We start from the raw sequence: 17356 nt of genomic DNA, 5'->3' as shown, positions 1-17356 counted from the left end.
TCGAATGATATTAGTATCTTCCTTTTCAAAGTTCTTCACCACTCATTTTATAGTCTTCACATTCTCGCAATAATAAATTCAGGCATTCAATAAGTTCTCTACCTTGCTATCGTTTGCTGTGGTGATAATCTAGGCCAGGGGTTTCGATGCAAAACATTAGCACGAGCAAGGCAAGTTACACAAACCAATTCGCAACAGAATTCTTTTACTGCAGCAGCTGCTTTGAACATATATGGCGCCCTCAAAAAAGGAACGTTGTCGAGCTCAACTCTCCGTGGCCATAGCAAAAGAAATACTTGTCAAGCAATATACAGATCGTTCAGTATATATCGTTCTTCCGAAGCTCCGTTGTGAAACCTTTTCAGGCCTTGCTGGTTGCAGTTTCCCCTTGTTTATACAGATAAAATTGAAGCTCAAAGGAAAGAAGGTGAACGGTACCTTGAAGACTGGGAGAAAATCGTGGGAGATATTTGACAGTATTATAAAAATAGGGATCAGACATGTTTTTCCGGTATGGAAGATGTGTTTCCATTATGGCAGAATCTCTGGCCTCGGATTTAATACCATATAACTTTAAAGAGACTATGATGTAAAACAAAGTAAGTTATAGGAATTTTGTTTTTAAATACATTCTCTAACTTGTGAGTATTTATTATTATTATTATTATTATTATTATTATTATTATTATCTTTATTTTGTCCTAAGAGACACCCGCTTACAGCTATTAACCAGGGGGTGCACATTCATATATACAAATATAAGTTATATACATAATTATCTATTTATAATTTTTACAAATCAGTCTTTATAAATTATACAAATTATACATTTTCTAAAGTATACATTGTCTAATTAATTATATTATATATATATCATTGCCTTATTTTACATGACAGGCAGATAGAAAGAGAGCACAAGCATAATTTCAATTTTACAAGGAATTAGAGAATGTTTACATCTACACCACTATTTAAAGCGAGTTCACAGAAAGACAAGACGTCCAACATCAACATGACAGGAGCACCAGTGCGGAGCAAAAACAGGCCCGACCAGTTCATTCTTCATTTCCTGCATTCTCTTTTGTTTTCATATGTGGGCATCACTCAACATTTATAGGTGGAGTAATGCATTTTGAAACACTTCAGTCCTGTATATCTTCTCTGCGCAAAGCCTTTCTGGGTCTGCTTAAAGATCGTTGAACATCTTAATGGTGTTCAAAGGAAAAAATCGCCGAAGGCTTTCCAGCTGCGTGAGCGCGCTACTCATTGGAGGGAATGGTGTTCTGTTCGCCCACCTTTGCGTCATGCGGGGCCGAGTCAGCAGGTAGTCAGTTTTCGGCGAGTCGAGTCTCCCGGTCAGCAGTTTTGCAAGCGTGAGAATGTTCTTAAGAACCATATAAAATGATTCTTGAGATTGTAAATGGCTGCGTAGTGATCCTGTTTAACCATCTCAGCATCCAGTACTCTAAACCCAGGAAAGCCTTGATGGTAGCATCTGGGGCAGAAGACCAAATCTGAGATGCGTAGAGAGGGATGGGGATGACGCATCTTAAAATATATTGTTTAACAAGGTCAGGGTTCCTGATACCTACCAGTTCTTGTGTGGAGGTCCATAGCGCTGCGTAAGTTTTCTTCTTTACATGTCCGAAATGGGGTGTGAAGTTTAGGTTTTCGTCCCATATATATGTGTCCTGACTTTTTTGACCACACTGCCATTGATATGTGGTTTTTAAATACCTTGTTGGTGAAAACCATTTGTGCTGTCTTGTGTTCATTTAGTCGGAGCCCCATGCAATTAAGGTATTCTTGCAACTCGGCGATTTTGGAGTTTGCTTCGTTGTTGCATTGTAAAGATGTGTTTTGGTCATTCGCGGTGACGAAAAATTTCAAGTCGTCTGCATATACGACAAATTGTTTATGATTTGGGGTCAGGAAGGGATGCAGTGCTGTTGCGAAGAGAGTAGCAGAGAGGACACCACCTTGTGGGACTCCCCTGTTGACTTGGAAGGTCTCTTTGTAAGTAGCATCTCGTACAAGAAGTAATCGCCTCATTTCGGGAAACGAAGTTGCAAATACTCAAAAAAAATTTCATTTACGTGTTCCAATCTCAAATTCATTATGTTTAGTCAAAAGTCATCACAAAATGCAGGCGTTCCATGAAAAGTTTCTTGCGGACCTTCACGTCATCACACTATTAGATTTTCTAACAGTGTGATGACGTGAGTACGTCGACGAAGCAGCTATATTTCAGGGGACATCAAACTCAGATATGCTTGCTGCCGCATCAATGGCAATAGGCTGGTTTAAAAAAGAAATTAATCATCTCTGGGCCGGTTTAAAAAAGAAATTACATCAAATACTAAAAAAGCCACCATAAAATACTGTCGGTTGGAAATATTCTACACGCCAGTTCTTCCGTTTTTGAGAACCTATTTGATGTGTTTGAGGACTTATACCGAGGACATATTTGACACGCCTGATATATTTATTCAATCCCGGCAGTGGCAGCAAGCCTCAACCCAGCAATAATTAATATGCACATAAAATTAGTTTACGCTCTTTTTTAAAATCGTTACACTTTTGGTATGAAGTTTGTGTTTGTTTTGCAAACACTTTTTCATTACAGTTTCCTTGTTTATTCGCAGATGTTAAGCGAGTGTTTGAGAACTCTCGTGATTATGATGAACTGGAGTACTACTGGGAAGCTTGGAGGAATGCCTCAGGACTAAAATACCGGGAAAAATACCTTGACTATATAAAGCTGAGTAATGAGGCAGCCGAACTAAATGGTGAGTATCAACCAGTAGAATTTGTCTTGTGAATACTCGAAAGGTTTAATGGACCTAATTTTTTTATGGTTGAAATTATAACTTAAAGTGAAAATAATTGTGTAAATAAAGTGAATATATGAACCACAGTTTAATTCTGATCCACTGAGATCATTCTTGGTTAATTTATCAGTAAGATAAACAGGAATAAATAGAGTTTAATACTTAACAGTAAAATAATACGGTGGACTTTACTTATTGTGATCACTTCGGGACACAGATAATTGATAACAGTAATGAACGAAACAAGAATGCAGCTGTTCAGCGTTGCTTATTGATGCAGAGAGGAAATGTATACATGAAAAGGTGGAAGTGAACAGAAGGAAACGTTAAAATCAAGAAATATAAAATAATTTTATTCGACTGTCCACTATTTCTTCCATGAGAAAGTCATTGATGAAAATGAAATTGTCATAATGTTTCTGGAAATCCATACACACCATTAAAAACAAATAAAGAAAATATTAAATTACGGATTAGAAAAGGATTAATGCTCCAATGTAAAACAGTCAGTTTGTTTGTTTGTTATTTGGTTTTTAGGAGCATTAGCAATGGGGATATGCGGTGGTCATTCCCTGACCTTTTCGCATCCTCCGTATTTGGTGAAAACAGTCAGCTTGGTAGGAATACTGTACAGATAAAGTACTTTCTCTCACGGAGTAAGGACACCGATAACCATGCGAATTTTACGAAGCAATAGCAGTAACGCAATGTGTCGTAGTTTAAGAACAAATTGGGATATTACATAATCATTTCCACTGCACATGCGCAAATCGCAATAAGGTTAAAAATGATAACAAAACCAGAAGCGCTGATTACAATAAAGGCATTTTTCTAATGTATTAGTAATACATCTGATGGGGACTTCATAAAAGTGATAAAATTAAACGAATGTATAATGTGTAGCGTTATTTGTATAAGATGATTCAAAACTGGAATCCAATATTTGATGTTTGAAGATAAAACCTAAAACATAATTATACCAATAGGTATAATTATGTTTATTTTCGAATTGGAAATACGAGGGTAATTCAAAAAAGATTTGCATTAGACCTTGAAATCTCTATAGCAACCACTAAAATTTTGATTTCTATCTGACATTTCATTTTTTCCTTTGCAACACTGAATGAAGTGTCACAATGGATAATGTGGAATACAGACCAATGATTCGGTTCCTCTTTCTGCAAAGGGAAAACAATCCACGAAGAAATTATGGCTGTTTATGGAGAAGACTGCCAAGGTTACAGTGTTGTTGCGCATTGTATAAACAATTCAAATGTGGAAGAACTTCAGTGCATGATGAAGAAATCCCAAGACGCTCAGAAGAGTGTTGCAAAAATTGAGACATTAATCCTGGAAGATCGCAGTATTAGCCTTAAAAAAACTAGCTGCAGAACTCCAAATTAGTGTAAGGTATGTGGAGAACATAATCATATGACTAAAGTATCTGTTGGATGGGTTCCCAGACGTCTGACTTCTTACCCGAAAAAAAAGGCACAATGTGCGCATAAATGTTGTTGATACGCTATGAAAAGCAAGAGAAGTTTTTTTCACGACTAGTCACCATGAATGAAACTTGGATCCATCACTATGAAACAATGGAAGCAAGCAGAATCACCGCCCCCAAAAAAGGCAAAGGTGCAATCAAATGCTGGCAAGTCAAACGTCGAATATTTCGTGGTAAGAAAATACCACGAAATATTTGACCCCTTTATGCACAATTGTGTTTATTTCCAATTCGGAAATTTATACCAACGTAGGCTTCAGTGCTTTATTATACCAACGCAGGTTTCAGTTTATTATGTTAAAACAACATAGTTTACCCACGTACCACGCCGCTAGGAATACCTTATTTTAGGAGGATGTTCATAAAATACAAATAAAAACATCTAGAGGTAATCTGGGATTTAAAGTACCGTTATCCAATTAAGGAACTCGACATTTCATGACATCATTTCCATCACATCACATGAGCATGCATTTCTATCGCATGAGCATGCACATTATTTCCCAAAACATCACATGTGGATTCTTTCAGAATGTATATACGTAACATTGGTTAAAGGATCCACATGTGGTGTTAATGAGCAATAATGTGCATGCTTGTGTGACTGCATCAGTCACATTTATTTATTGATTGATTTATTTGACCATATACAGTCACAATCACTAATTCCCATGTAGGTACATAGAATAAAAGTACAAATAAATACGCACATATCCAAAAACAACAGTTGCAAAAACATAGTTTGCGGTCAAGTTAACAGGAAAAAATGTTCAAAATAAAACATTAACGAGTGGGCAATTTTTAATGTATAAAATATTAATAAAATAAAAATATATAAATATAGTAAAAAATAATAACAATAAACTGTCCAAACACGCTACAGTTTGCCATCTAAAATCTATGACAGCGTTCAGGACAAAACCTGAATAACGTACATTTAAATTCAGTGTTATATTATTTTATTTGAGCCAGATGAAGTTACTTTCTTGCATAGACTGTATTAACCGAGAACCGATTTAAGATTGAATCACATGATATACTTTTAAAGCATCGGTAAACAACTGTCATTAACACACTGAAGTATAGCGGATAAATTATTGAGGTAAAAAATAAATGAGAGGTCCCAGTGGAAAACTCTGAGGAACACGATACAAACAAGTAAATGTAAAAGAAGGAACGCCTTCGGTGACGACATTCGAAGGCCAATCAGATAATAAATTTACAATGCAATTTAATAAAGACATTAACGTGAAAAAATACATTATAATAAAAAGTCATAACAGACCATTCAAGATTAAGACATCAAACTGTTGTATGGAGGGATTCATCAGCAGAGTACGCCGATTTGTAACTAGCGTGTTGAACATGCTGCTTCAGCCAAATATCACTCAATTTTTGCAGGATCGATAAAAAACCGGCGTACTACTCCGTGCTATAACATCCATTCCCAAATAATACTGTATTTCGAAATATATTATTTGGGAATGGAGATTCCTAACAGGAAGTGATTGTTGCCGGCCTTGTTCGAAATAGCTTTCGGAACAAGGCCGGCAAACTTCGAAATGTTAGAATTAGAAGCGGTCATTCCTTCGACGATGGAAACTGTACCTATTAAAGTTATCACTTAGCGTATGCGCACAGTTACAAAGAGATCGACTCGAGTTATCTATCGATTTTCTGAAATCAGAGTTTCTGTTTTTGCGATATGCTCTAGAGAGATAACACGGAGCGCATGGCTGTTCCAAGAATCCTCATTCAAATCTTGTAGAATGAGGAGCCCTCGTCCTGTCGTCCTCAACCCGCGCTCAGTTATTTGTATTGTGCGACCCACGACTATGTAGGCAGCTCAAGTGTCATGCTCCTCCTTCCTCAAAAAGAAAAGGTTGGACGCCCCTTCGGTAGATCATCTTTACACCTACAGCAGGGATCTCCAATACTTACGGAACCAACATATGCCACCTTAGATGGCCTTCATTTTGTGGTGAAAGTTCGCTGATTTGTTATCATCAGTTGTTAAAATCGCATAACACCACACATCTCTACCTTAGTACAGGACACGGTACATATCGCTATTTTCAAACTGATTAATGGTTATGGGAACACTATCGACCCTTATCTCCTTTCGCGTACATTGCAGAAGGTCATATTTTAATTACAAAATGAAAGAAAAAATAAATTGTAGTTCGAATGTGTGTTGTAGTAAACCAAGTGTTCTCATTTGATTCACCTTTGTACGCCACCTAAATTCTACAGTTGTTGTTTTTCCCCCCTCAAGGTTTTCCTGATGTGGGTAGCATGCGAAGAGAAAAATATGAGAGTCCCACCTTCCTTGAAGATCTCGAAAATCTTTTGGTCCAACTGAGTCCTTTATACGTACAGCTGCACGCTTATGTTCGACGACAATTGATCAAATTTTACGGAAAAGATAAGATCCGAGCAGATGGACCAATTCCTGCACATATTGTGGGTAAGTGGTTGGTTGCTTTCTCTTATCTAATTGGAGTGTGTGTGTGTGTGTGTGTGTGTGTGTGTGTGTGTGTGTGTGTGTGTGACATCAACAGTTGTCTGTGTTTTTTGTTTTTTTTTCGCATTGATTACTTTGATGACAGTGAACCAGTTCATATCGTTTTTAGTGTATTATGTCTGTTCAAGTTTACGGGTACACTTAGATGTTTTCCGAGCTGAAAAACGAAATTCAAAATGTGAAAATACTTAATATAAACAGATATAAATAAAAAAGTATGTATTATAAAAGAATAGCAAAGATTACTGTAGTTGGAGGGCATCGAGATTAGCTGGTTTTTTTTTTTTTTTTTTTGGAAATTGCTTGGTGCATTAGCTAACTTAGCTAACTCCTATGACCATGTGGTCGTCCCGAAGTATAAACAGAAAATTTATTTTTATTTACTTTTGTCTTGTACACTGGTTTTCATGTGGTACTGAGTGTGATCTTTTCTGTATTATGTTTCTATAGCCGTGTGTGTTCGTAGGCTGATTTGCATGTTATTCATACTGAGAGAACCCAAATAACTCATGAAAAGGCCCAATATCATAAATTCAATCTCCTAACTTCAATTATCCTAGACTTCTTTCTTTGGGGAAATTGATGCTCTTCTATCTTACTTATTAAACTGGTGAACCCTGAATGAAGTCTTAGATACCAAAGAAAACAAGTTATTCTCTTCCTTCTACTTAATCTCTCTTTAATCATATATCGGACTGATTTAGAGAAAAAAGAACCATTATTCATTAGAGTATGTTTGCTCGACAAATTGCATTTAAATCGGGGAAATCTATGGTAAATTCCACTCACAATTGTTTCATTATCATCTTCGTTTATCGATTCCTCTCTTAGCATTCCGCTTCTTATATAGTTTTAACTTCTTTTTGCAAGTAATTAAAATACAGAAATGTATAAAATTCATTAACTTTCTCATTGCTTTGCAAAGTAAAGAAAGGTCCTCCTGCCCTTCTCACATCAGTCTATGAAGAAGCTAAAGCCTCAAAATCATCTTGCATTGTTTTGTTCATTATTTCATGATCACGAAATATATTATTGATATAAGTGGTTGGTGTGGTCTTGAGGTCAAAAATTATGCATATTTCTCGTATTAATTAATATGATGACACGCAAAATGCACGTCCATTTTAACTAAGAGAAATCTCGTTATCTGAAGCTCCTTTTCCACAGGTCGTTGTTCCGGCGTTTAAAAGGTTATTTTATTTTATTACTGCATGGACCAAAATTCAGGACAACTTTTAAAAGTCAACAAAACTATTAATAGGAAGTGGTAAAGAAACTATTCAACACGACCATGGCCCATTAATTGTTTTGTTCTAACTTTTGGTTCATACTGTATTTATTTACAAATCACCGTCTTGTTTTATTTTTATTTTTTTCTATTCTATGCAAGATAAATAAGCCGTATAACTATAAATAAGCAGTATAACTGTACTGGTCTTGAAATTGGTTACAAAAATTCCAGCTTTATTTATTCTAGGGACCATAATGGGACAAAATTGGGGTGATATATTTGATTTAGTGAAGCCTTATCCTAAGAAACCCTCAGTGGACGTAACTCCTACCATGGTTGCTCAGGTAAGTCAGTGATGCTATATTTTTTCCACATGATTAGTATTAATTACTTTTTTTATAATGCGCAACACCTTCTTGTCTTCGTTTCTGAATGTTACCACTGATATATAGACGTAACTATGTTTACTACAAATGAAATTCATAACGGTGTATATATCAGTGCATAACAGTGTATCCATAAAGAGACAAATCGTATTTTTACTTTAAAGAATAATAACACAAAAAAGCAAGCAAAAACTAATATGTTTGTTTAATTCAAGAGAAAATCCATCACATTAGCTTAATTTTCTCTTGAATTCAACATTGCAAGTTGGATTGCAGGACAATCAGCATATTGCGACAGAAAACTCCCCTGATGCTATGTAGTGGTCTTTATGCAGTTCTCACGTTTGATGATCAGAAACAGACAGTCATATACTCACTGAGAAATGATATATTCTAACTAGTAATCTCTTTATATAGGAGGACAACATGCAGGATAATAATAACCCTGTTCATCACAAAACACAATATTAACGAAACAGTGTACTGTCGCGATTAGAACATGAGACAGTGTTGGCGTTCTCACAGTGTGGAAATTACGTAGATTCGACTCTGTCGCCAGCCGAAGGCGAAGTGTAGATCCCCTCCGGATATCAGGAACTTTTATAACTATTTTCACACCTTGTACATGTTAAATGGTCACGAGTAATGGTTACATAGTTTTCCTTCCAGGAAAAAAAACGTATTTTTAATACGGAAACAGGTAATTCGACCGTAGAATGTATTTATCTTTCAGAGACAAAAATATATTTTGCGGATTGGAATGGTTAAATTCCGGCCTAAGTGTGGAGATTAGTCATAGGTTCTTCTCTTCACACTTACTTACATCCTAGAGCATTTGTGCTAAAAGAATTCCCCCCTCCCCCTTCTTCTATTTATGCTCCGGGTTGGACACATTTGGTCAGAGGAGTTCTTTATGCTATTTAAACAAAGCAAAAATAAATAAATAATAATAAAATAAAATAACGTAAACGAAAACACAACTGTTTTTAATGTCAAAAAGTGATCGAAAATTACCGGAGGCTATTAAAATGTCGATAATGATTTCAATTGATGAAGCTATCGCGGCTGGCACGCGTAGTGATCACAATCGCTATTCTTCAACACCACGTGGAAGACGTCTATATTCGATTCCTCTGTAGATGGAAAGGAGTTGAAAGAGCTGTTTTCATGCTGTGAAATAGTCGGTATTGGGCGAGGGTTGCACCATTCTTTTCCTCTTGCTCCCGGAAGCTTGGCTTTTTCATCTAGCAACCAGGCAAACTGCCCATAGAGTGTAATCAATTTACACAGTACGCTGCTTCATCCTGGGCTTAGTTACCTTGGGATTAAATAAAACAACAGAAATTTAATTTGATGTAGTTCAACATCTAGTGGACCCTTGCAATAAAAAACTGCTTATATTAGATTACCTAATCGAACAAGGACCATCATAATCTGCTTTTTAGGTTACTAATGATACAGGCTTACCCCTATTATCTCGTGCTACCATACCACTATAATTATAAAATTTCTACCATCTGAAAGGAAAAATAGCTTTCGATTGATACATTATGACTTCCTAGTATTCCATGTTCACGCAAAATTTTGTGAAATAGAAATTGCCTTACACAATCGTAAACATAGACAGAATCAATGTTTTGTCCCAAACTCATTTTTCTTTCTGAAAATTTAATATTTTTCTGCATTCGCCTTGAAAATGCGAATGCACTTTCAAGGCGAATGCGTTATACATATCTTATTTCTTTGGCTTTCACCTTATATTTACCATTCTTTCAGAAACTGACTCCTCTTGACCTGTTCAAGATATCCGAAGAATTCTTCATTTCCTTAGGCTTGAAAAGAATGACGCCGGAATTCTGGCACTATTCCATTATCGAAAAGCCCAAAGATCGAGAAATTATTTGTCACGCTTCTGCATGGGACTTCTGCAACGGTAAAGATTTCAGGTAAGTTCTTTTAGTCTGAATGATAACATGCGGGAACAGAAATTTCAAGTTGATTAGGGTTTCATTTTAAGTTTCATTTAATCAGAGATATAATATTAATTCCCCGTTGTACACCGGTATCCGAAAGTTTAGCAGCAGATGAAAATGGAAGACGTCAATTAATGCTAAACGCAGTAACCTCAATTTCTGAATTAGAGCAGGCTGGGATGAAGGAAAATTTTATCTATAACTTGGCTGCAGAATAATTTTCGACAAATGCTTTCAGCGTTTGTATTAAATTAATGAACTGTTCCTTTCAAATCTTGAATAAAAATTTGAACATTGTGGTTGCAGAAAGAATCATATTTTCTGAAATGTGTCTTCCGATTTAAATGCATTGATATTACTCCCATAGGAAGGTACTTAACTTTACACAACTCTCGCAGTATTCAAGGCCACACAATCTCAACTTGCCAGAGTATATACGTACATAATAATAAATAACTATTCTGTTTATACTCTGGGACGATCAAACGGTCAGAAGAGTTCATAAGATAGACAGAATACAAGAAACAGCACCGTATTTAACAGTCACGGGCTTGAATCCCGGTGACTCAAGGCACGTGTACTTATGCACCCGCACGCCTGACCACTAGGCTATGGCGGCTTTAAGTAGACTTACCCAAAGAGCCAATTTACTACGAGTAGGCGCTGCATGCACAATTCCGCACAACAGACTGGACATAACCCTTATGGACAAGAAGGAAAATGTTATCCAGTTTATTTCCAGTCAGAAACATTTGTGAAAAAAAAAAAAAAAAAAATTGAACCACTTATCGATACCAAGTTTCATTCTCAGACATAAGAAGACAAAGAGTTTTTAGCAAAATTTATTTTGCAGCTAAATTTCTCAAGTTTGGAAAGTGATTTCAATTTGTGTACCTTAAAAAGGAATTTGAATTCACCATTGCAATTTAAAATGCAACTGAATTAAAAGTTTCTTGAAATCTGTTGTTTTTCTGAGCCTCTGAATAAATTTCTGAATAAGTATATGCAGCCACAGTTTACCCAAACCCTCTGTATAACTTGTGGATCCCACAAAATCTAAAACACATAAATTTAAAAAAAAAATAGAATAAAATAATAATATGTACAGGGTGTCTCAAATACACGGCATAACTTCAGTAATGAGTTCCTCATATGTAGACAATAAAAATATTTTATATCAACATAGTTCCTGAAATTCTTGATTCTCGAGTTATTAACCGGAATGTTTTATCTCCCGCAGGTGATTTCCTTCATCACAAGGTACTGACAGAATCTGGTGGTTTTCCATTCCGACCATGTACTCAAATCAGGAGCAAGCGGATATGCAATTTATGTACGGTTTGGTGGATGGCAATGCGCCGGAGGCTCGTCGTTTGTACCACGAAAGGGTGACACGAAGATATCCAGACAGGAAAACGTTTGAAGGTATCCATCGCCGCTTTTGTGAACATGGGACCTTTACATCTCGTGCTGCCGACAGATGACGACCAAGATCTACGACCCCTGAAGTAGAGGAAGAGATTTTGGATGTTGTGCATGCCATGATTTAAACCACTAGATTTCTTCTTGTGGGGCCATTTAAAGTGATTTGTGTATTCGACTCAGCAACTGATGTGGAAACTCTCCGCAATCGAACTGTGGCAGGTTGTGAGACAATACGAAACATGCCAGGAATTTGGCATCGTCTTCGCGAGTCCATGAGACATCGATGTGAGGCCTATATTCAGGCAGAAGGTGGACATTTTGAACAATTACTATAAGGTGATGTGAACAGTTGTGTCATAGACAGACCTTCAAAACTCGGAAACCAAGCATTTCCGGAACTATGTTGATATAAAATATTTTTATTGTCTACATATGAGGAACTCATTCCTGAAGTTATGCCGTGTATTTTTGAGACACCCTCTATATACAGGGTGTTTCAGTTAAACGTTTCAGAACTTCTAAGAGCGGTAGGGTACATCCTGACAACTCGAAATCATATAGCAATGTGGGGTCGGAAATGCTTTCCTGAAGCGGTGTTGTACACAGAAGCACCATAAAGAAAAGAGACCGTAAGTGAGAAATCGTTTTAATAATACATGAAAAGAAGCAAAAGGTACATGGATTAAAGTAAGTGTTCGAAGTTTCTTCCACGGGCTACAATGCACGCCTCACATCTCCGACGCATGGACATCCGAACATTCTGGAATACTCCAGGCGAATTTCGAATTTCTTCGGCAGCTACTGCGATTCTTGCAACCAGCTCCTCAGCATTGTCAACAGGGGTGTCATAAACTAGCGATTTCATATGACCCCAGAAATAAAAATCAAGACATGATAGGTCGGGTGACCGAGCAGGCCAACGCACGGGACCACCACGTCCGATCCACTGTTGACCAAATGTGACATCCAGGTAGTTACGAACATCTCCGCTATAATGGGCAGGGGCTCCATCGTGTTGGAACCACATTGTCTGTTGCGTCGATGCAGAAATCTGTTCATCTCTCAAAAGTTGTGGCAATACTTGCTGCAGAAAGATCAAGTAGATAGGTCCGGTTAGACGACACGGTAACAGGTAAGGTCCGATGAGGTGATCTCCCATAATACCGGCCCATACATTGACCGAAAATCGAATCTGTGCTGCACGACGTCGTATTGCATGCGGGTTCTCGACCGCCCAGATATGGTCGTTATGCGTGTTGAAAATTCCTTCACTTGTGAAGGATGCCTCATCGGAAAACAACACTTCAGCAGGAAAAAGGGGATTTGTAGCACATTTTCCAAGGTACCACTGTGCGAAAGCAATACGAGGTTGAAGAAACTTCGAACACTTACTTTAATCCATGTACCTTTTGCTTCTTTTCATGTATTATTAAAACGATTTCTCACTTACGGTCTCTTTTCTTTATGGTGCTTCTGTGTACAACACCGCTTCAGGAAAGCATTTCCGACCCCACATTGCTATATGATTTCGAGTTGTCAGGATGTACCCTACCCCTCTTAGAAGTTCTGAAACGTTTAACTGAAACACCCTGTATACAGTATAGGAAAACTAGAAAACTGGTGGAAAGTATTTTAATATTTTTTCTCTTTCTTTATTGTAGACTTAGCAGCCGGAAATAAGAAATCAGAATTTCAATAGATGTTTTTCGTTTTTAAATTCAAAATGTATTTTAGATATAGTTCATTTAGATATAAGAAGAGCTCTTTTCTTCAGCTGAGGTTACCAACCTACACCTATCATTAACCAGTTTTATGTATTTGCAGGATCAAGCAGTGCACTGATATCACGATGAATCAACTCATTGTGGTCCATCACGAGATGGGACACATCCAGTATGATCAACAGTACGCGGATCAGCCAAACGTTTTTCGTGAAGGTGCTAATCCTGGTAAGAATCACTCACCCGCCTCATATTTTAAGTCAGAAATAGGATTAGGAAAAATAACTGGTTATTACTCGTTTTAGTAATGTAGGGTGAGTCATGAGGAATATGCACAATATCATAATACGATTTCTAAGATAATTCTGACTATGTTGTAATAGAGTTTTAAGAGCATCAGCGACTAAGGCCATATTGCTTCGTGTATACTGTCTGTTTATTGCATGTGTTCTGTGGTCGACTTTCTGTTTGCTGGACAAAGAACCATGCTGTCCTCATCTGAGACCGATTAACTCAGCCACACTGTGAAAAAAGGCCCTTAAAAATTCCTCACCTCATCGCCGGGACTCGAACTCAGGTCTTTTTTCACCCGGTGTGGGGGAAGACGTCGATTCTACCAACTGTGCTACCCATGAAGGCTAGGTAATACTGACTAAAAAGTGTTATACCAACATGGTCGGATATTACACCTCTTTGGAGTTATGGCTGTTTGATTTTAGAAATGGAAGTTTGATTATTGATTAAACTTCCATTGATATAAGAGGAATACTGACCTATCCCCCCCAGTTAAACAGAGTTTAACTGGGGGGGGGGGGATAGGTCAGTATCCGCCAATTAAACTCTAGGTCAGTAAAATAGGTCAGTATCCGCCGAAAAAAACGTATCCGCCAGTTGAACTCTGTATAACTGGCGGATACGTTTTTTCTGTGAAAAATTCACGCTGAAAGGACCAACGGACACGTTAAAAATTATAAATTTCTTGAATTTTATTAATTGCAGTGTGCGTAATCGGGAGAAAAGCATCACACGATAACGTCTCTTTAAAATCCCGTCATCATCTGTAGGAAAGTTTACAGCTGCGTGAGTAAAGATCACACTAGCAGTCTATTAGATTGCAAATGATGTTTACCAATAATAGTAGTCGCCATATTTGAAGACTGGCACATTTTCTAGTTATTATTTGATTAACTAGAGCTTATTTGCACGGAGAACTTGGTGTCAGCCATTGTGTAGGTCTGAAGTAAAAGTCCCAGATTGAAGAAACTATACTTGCTTGAAAATTTGACCGTCAGTATGAGGGTTGTTCAAAAGCTCGTTCGTTGATTAAGTAATTAGGATACTGGTTTGAATTCGAAATAGGTCTCTGGCGAGGGAAATCCTAAAACCAATGTCATAGTAGCGGCTCTTTTCGTCTCTTAATTAGACAATGGCAGAATAACCTTCATCGAGGCCATTTCTTTAGCAGTGGTGCAGTTCCCAAGCAACTCGTGAAAAAATAAAAAAGTGGAATTTATTATATTGTGAGAAAACCATAGGAAACTTCTGCAGAACACCACATACCGGTGGTTATAAAATAAGTTTCCCTATTAAGGAGACCCTAGTGGGGGTCTCCTTAATACGGTTAGAGATAGGGCTGTGGAAATCGGTGGGTATGTCATTTAGGGTATGGGGAAGCGATTTGCAGAAGAAAAAAAAAATGAGTTCAAATTTCCACCACTAGGGGAGAAATTTGAACTAATTTGAACTAACACAGCATCTCTTTGCGGATGTTGGCTACATGCTGTTTAATGATTGCTTTCAAATCGACAAGCGTCTGTATGCCGCCACGGTAAACTCTGTCTTTCAGGTAACCCCAATGCAAGAAATCATTGAGGGCTGGCCAGAACTGCGGAAAGTCTCTAGAAATGAGGCAATCATTTCCGAATGTTGAACGGAGCAGTTCCTTTACTTGTCGACCAATGTGGGGAGGGGCACCATCTTGCATGAACACTACGGTCTCCAAACATTGCCTTTCTTGCAGAGCGGGAATAATGGGATTTCTTAGAAGAGCGGAGTACTGTGCACTAGTTACCGTAAACCTTGCGGGGGGCATGAGATGTAGACTCTTCAAAGAAAAATGGTCCGATTATAAACTCTGCTGCTGTGAATCCACACCATACTGTAACGTATGGACTTTGTAGTGGTCTTTCATGCACAGCAGCAGATGGACGAGAATATTCGGCAGTTTTGTGCCTATACAGTCCCATGAGGGGTGAAATGTACCTCATCAGACCTCAAGATCATTCGAGCTCCTGTATTGTCAAGTTCCATACGAGCCAAAAATCGTAGAGCAAAGTCTATTCGTTGTTGTTGATCACAAGACTTTAGTTCTTGCACTACGTGAACCTTGTACAGGAACCAGCGTAAAATTATTCGAAGCACTTTACGTACTTTTTTTTTTTTTTTTTTTTAATGTTCTTGAGTCAGGGTGGGACCTAGGCAAATGCCCATCTCTACCTTGATCACCTAGGACAGCGCAAAACCTCTGTGAAACGGCCTAAAAAAGTGTTGATGTATGTGCGTTAGTATTGTGTGTGTGTTGTTGTTGTGTGTCAGGCCTCTTCGTGCTAGGGAGCAGCATCAGCTGGGCAGCTGCCGCCTAATGCTCGTCCCAAGCTCGAGGAGCCAGGTCCAGGTCCATTATTCACTGTCAGTGCTCAGCGCACCAAAATCCTCCACCCGCCGGATGTAGTGCAATACCGGTGGGTGTCGCACTGTACATACAGTAGACCAAGGAAGGTTCAAGTCTCTTGACACATCTCTGGCAGGCATTACTGACTGGTAGTGTTTCGCATTCTGACCATTGCAACCCCTACTTCATTCACTACCTCCGTTTCGATACGTGGTCGTCCCCTCCCTGGAATTACACCTAACTCCCCGCCCGGTCGCTTCAAATTTCTTTATTAGTTTTCGAAGCCCCATTGACAAGGTCAAAGGTCCTTTACGCAAACCTTTAAGTTTCCGATATTCACGTCGTGCTGCATCAGCGTCACTATTATTCTGTTAGAACAGTTTTACTAAAAGAGCACGTTCGTTTTTTGCAAGAGCCATAATGGTTATTGATGGTGGCGTTGGCCTTTCTGTTTTTATTTAACAGGATGTGATTTGCGTAAGCAGTGTGTCTTGAAGTAAATGACAACTTTTAGATATGTGCAGCGCCGTTTTTCCCCTGGTAGCGTATATTTGAACTAATTTTTGTCTTCTGCAAATCGCTTTCCCATACCCTAAATGACATACCCACAGATTTTCACGGCGCTGACTCTAACCGTTTTGACACTAGGGTCTCCTGAATAGGGAAACTTATTTTATAACCACCCGATATTTTATTTTCTATGTGATATTATTTTAGATTTTTTGAGCAGTTAAACTGTAAAAATTCGAGGGGTTTTCGTAATACAGTATTCGTATAAAAGGTGTCGAGAGAGAAGGGGGGAGAAGGGGGGGGGAAGAGAGACTTTAGCTCGGTACGCCTTCATCAGTTCGTAGAATCTATGATGCATTCTTTTCCCTTTCCTCCTCTCTAATATCAACTCTCTAAAATATAAAATATTAATTTTAAAAATATAAGGTGTAGAATATCTACTGTATTTCCAACAACAGTAACTTCTATACAGAGCATTTCTGATAAAATACTAGTATGAACACCAATACTACGCACTGTATTTATAGTACACCATAAATACTGAACACAGTTTAATGTCCTTCATGGGGTAGAGTAGTTT

General features: G+C 37.9%; 1 protein-coding gene across 1 annotated transcript in view; it reads left to right on the top strand.

Annotated features, from left to right (window-relative positions):
* Window positions 1-17356, top strand: part of LOC150089750 (angiotensin-converting enzyme-like) — a 111545-nt gene that overhangs the window by 79392 nt on the left and 14797 nt on the right. The window contains 5 exon segments of the mRNA XM_090390091.1: window positions 2646-2789; window positions 6611-6802; window positions 8337-8434; window positions 10253-10422; window positions 13699-13823. Of these exon segments, the coding sequence (XP_090246217.1) occupies window positions 2646-2789; window positions 6611-6802; window positions 8337-8434; window positions 10253-10422; window positions 13699-13823 (729 nt within the window).

Source organism: Mastigoproctus giganteus, chromosome 2 (genome assembly GCF_048544385.1).
Source record: "Mastigoproctus giganteus isolate SK-2022 chromosome 2, ASM4854438v1, whole genome shotgun sequence".
NCBI classification, from domain to species: domain Eukaryota; kingdom Metazoa; phylum Arthropoda; class Arachnida; order Uropygi; family Thelyphonidae; genus Mastigoproctus; species Mastigoproctus giganteus.
This window is presented reverse-complemented; position numbering and strand designations above follow the sequence as displayed.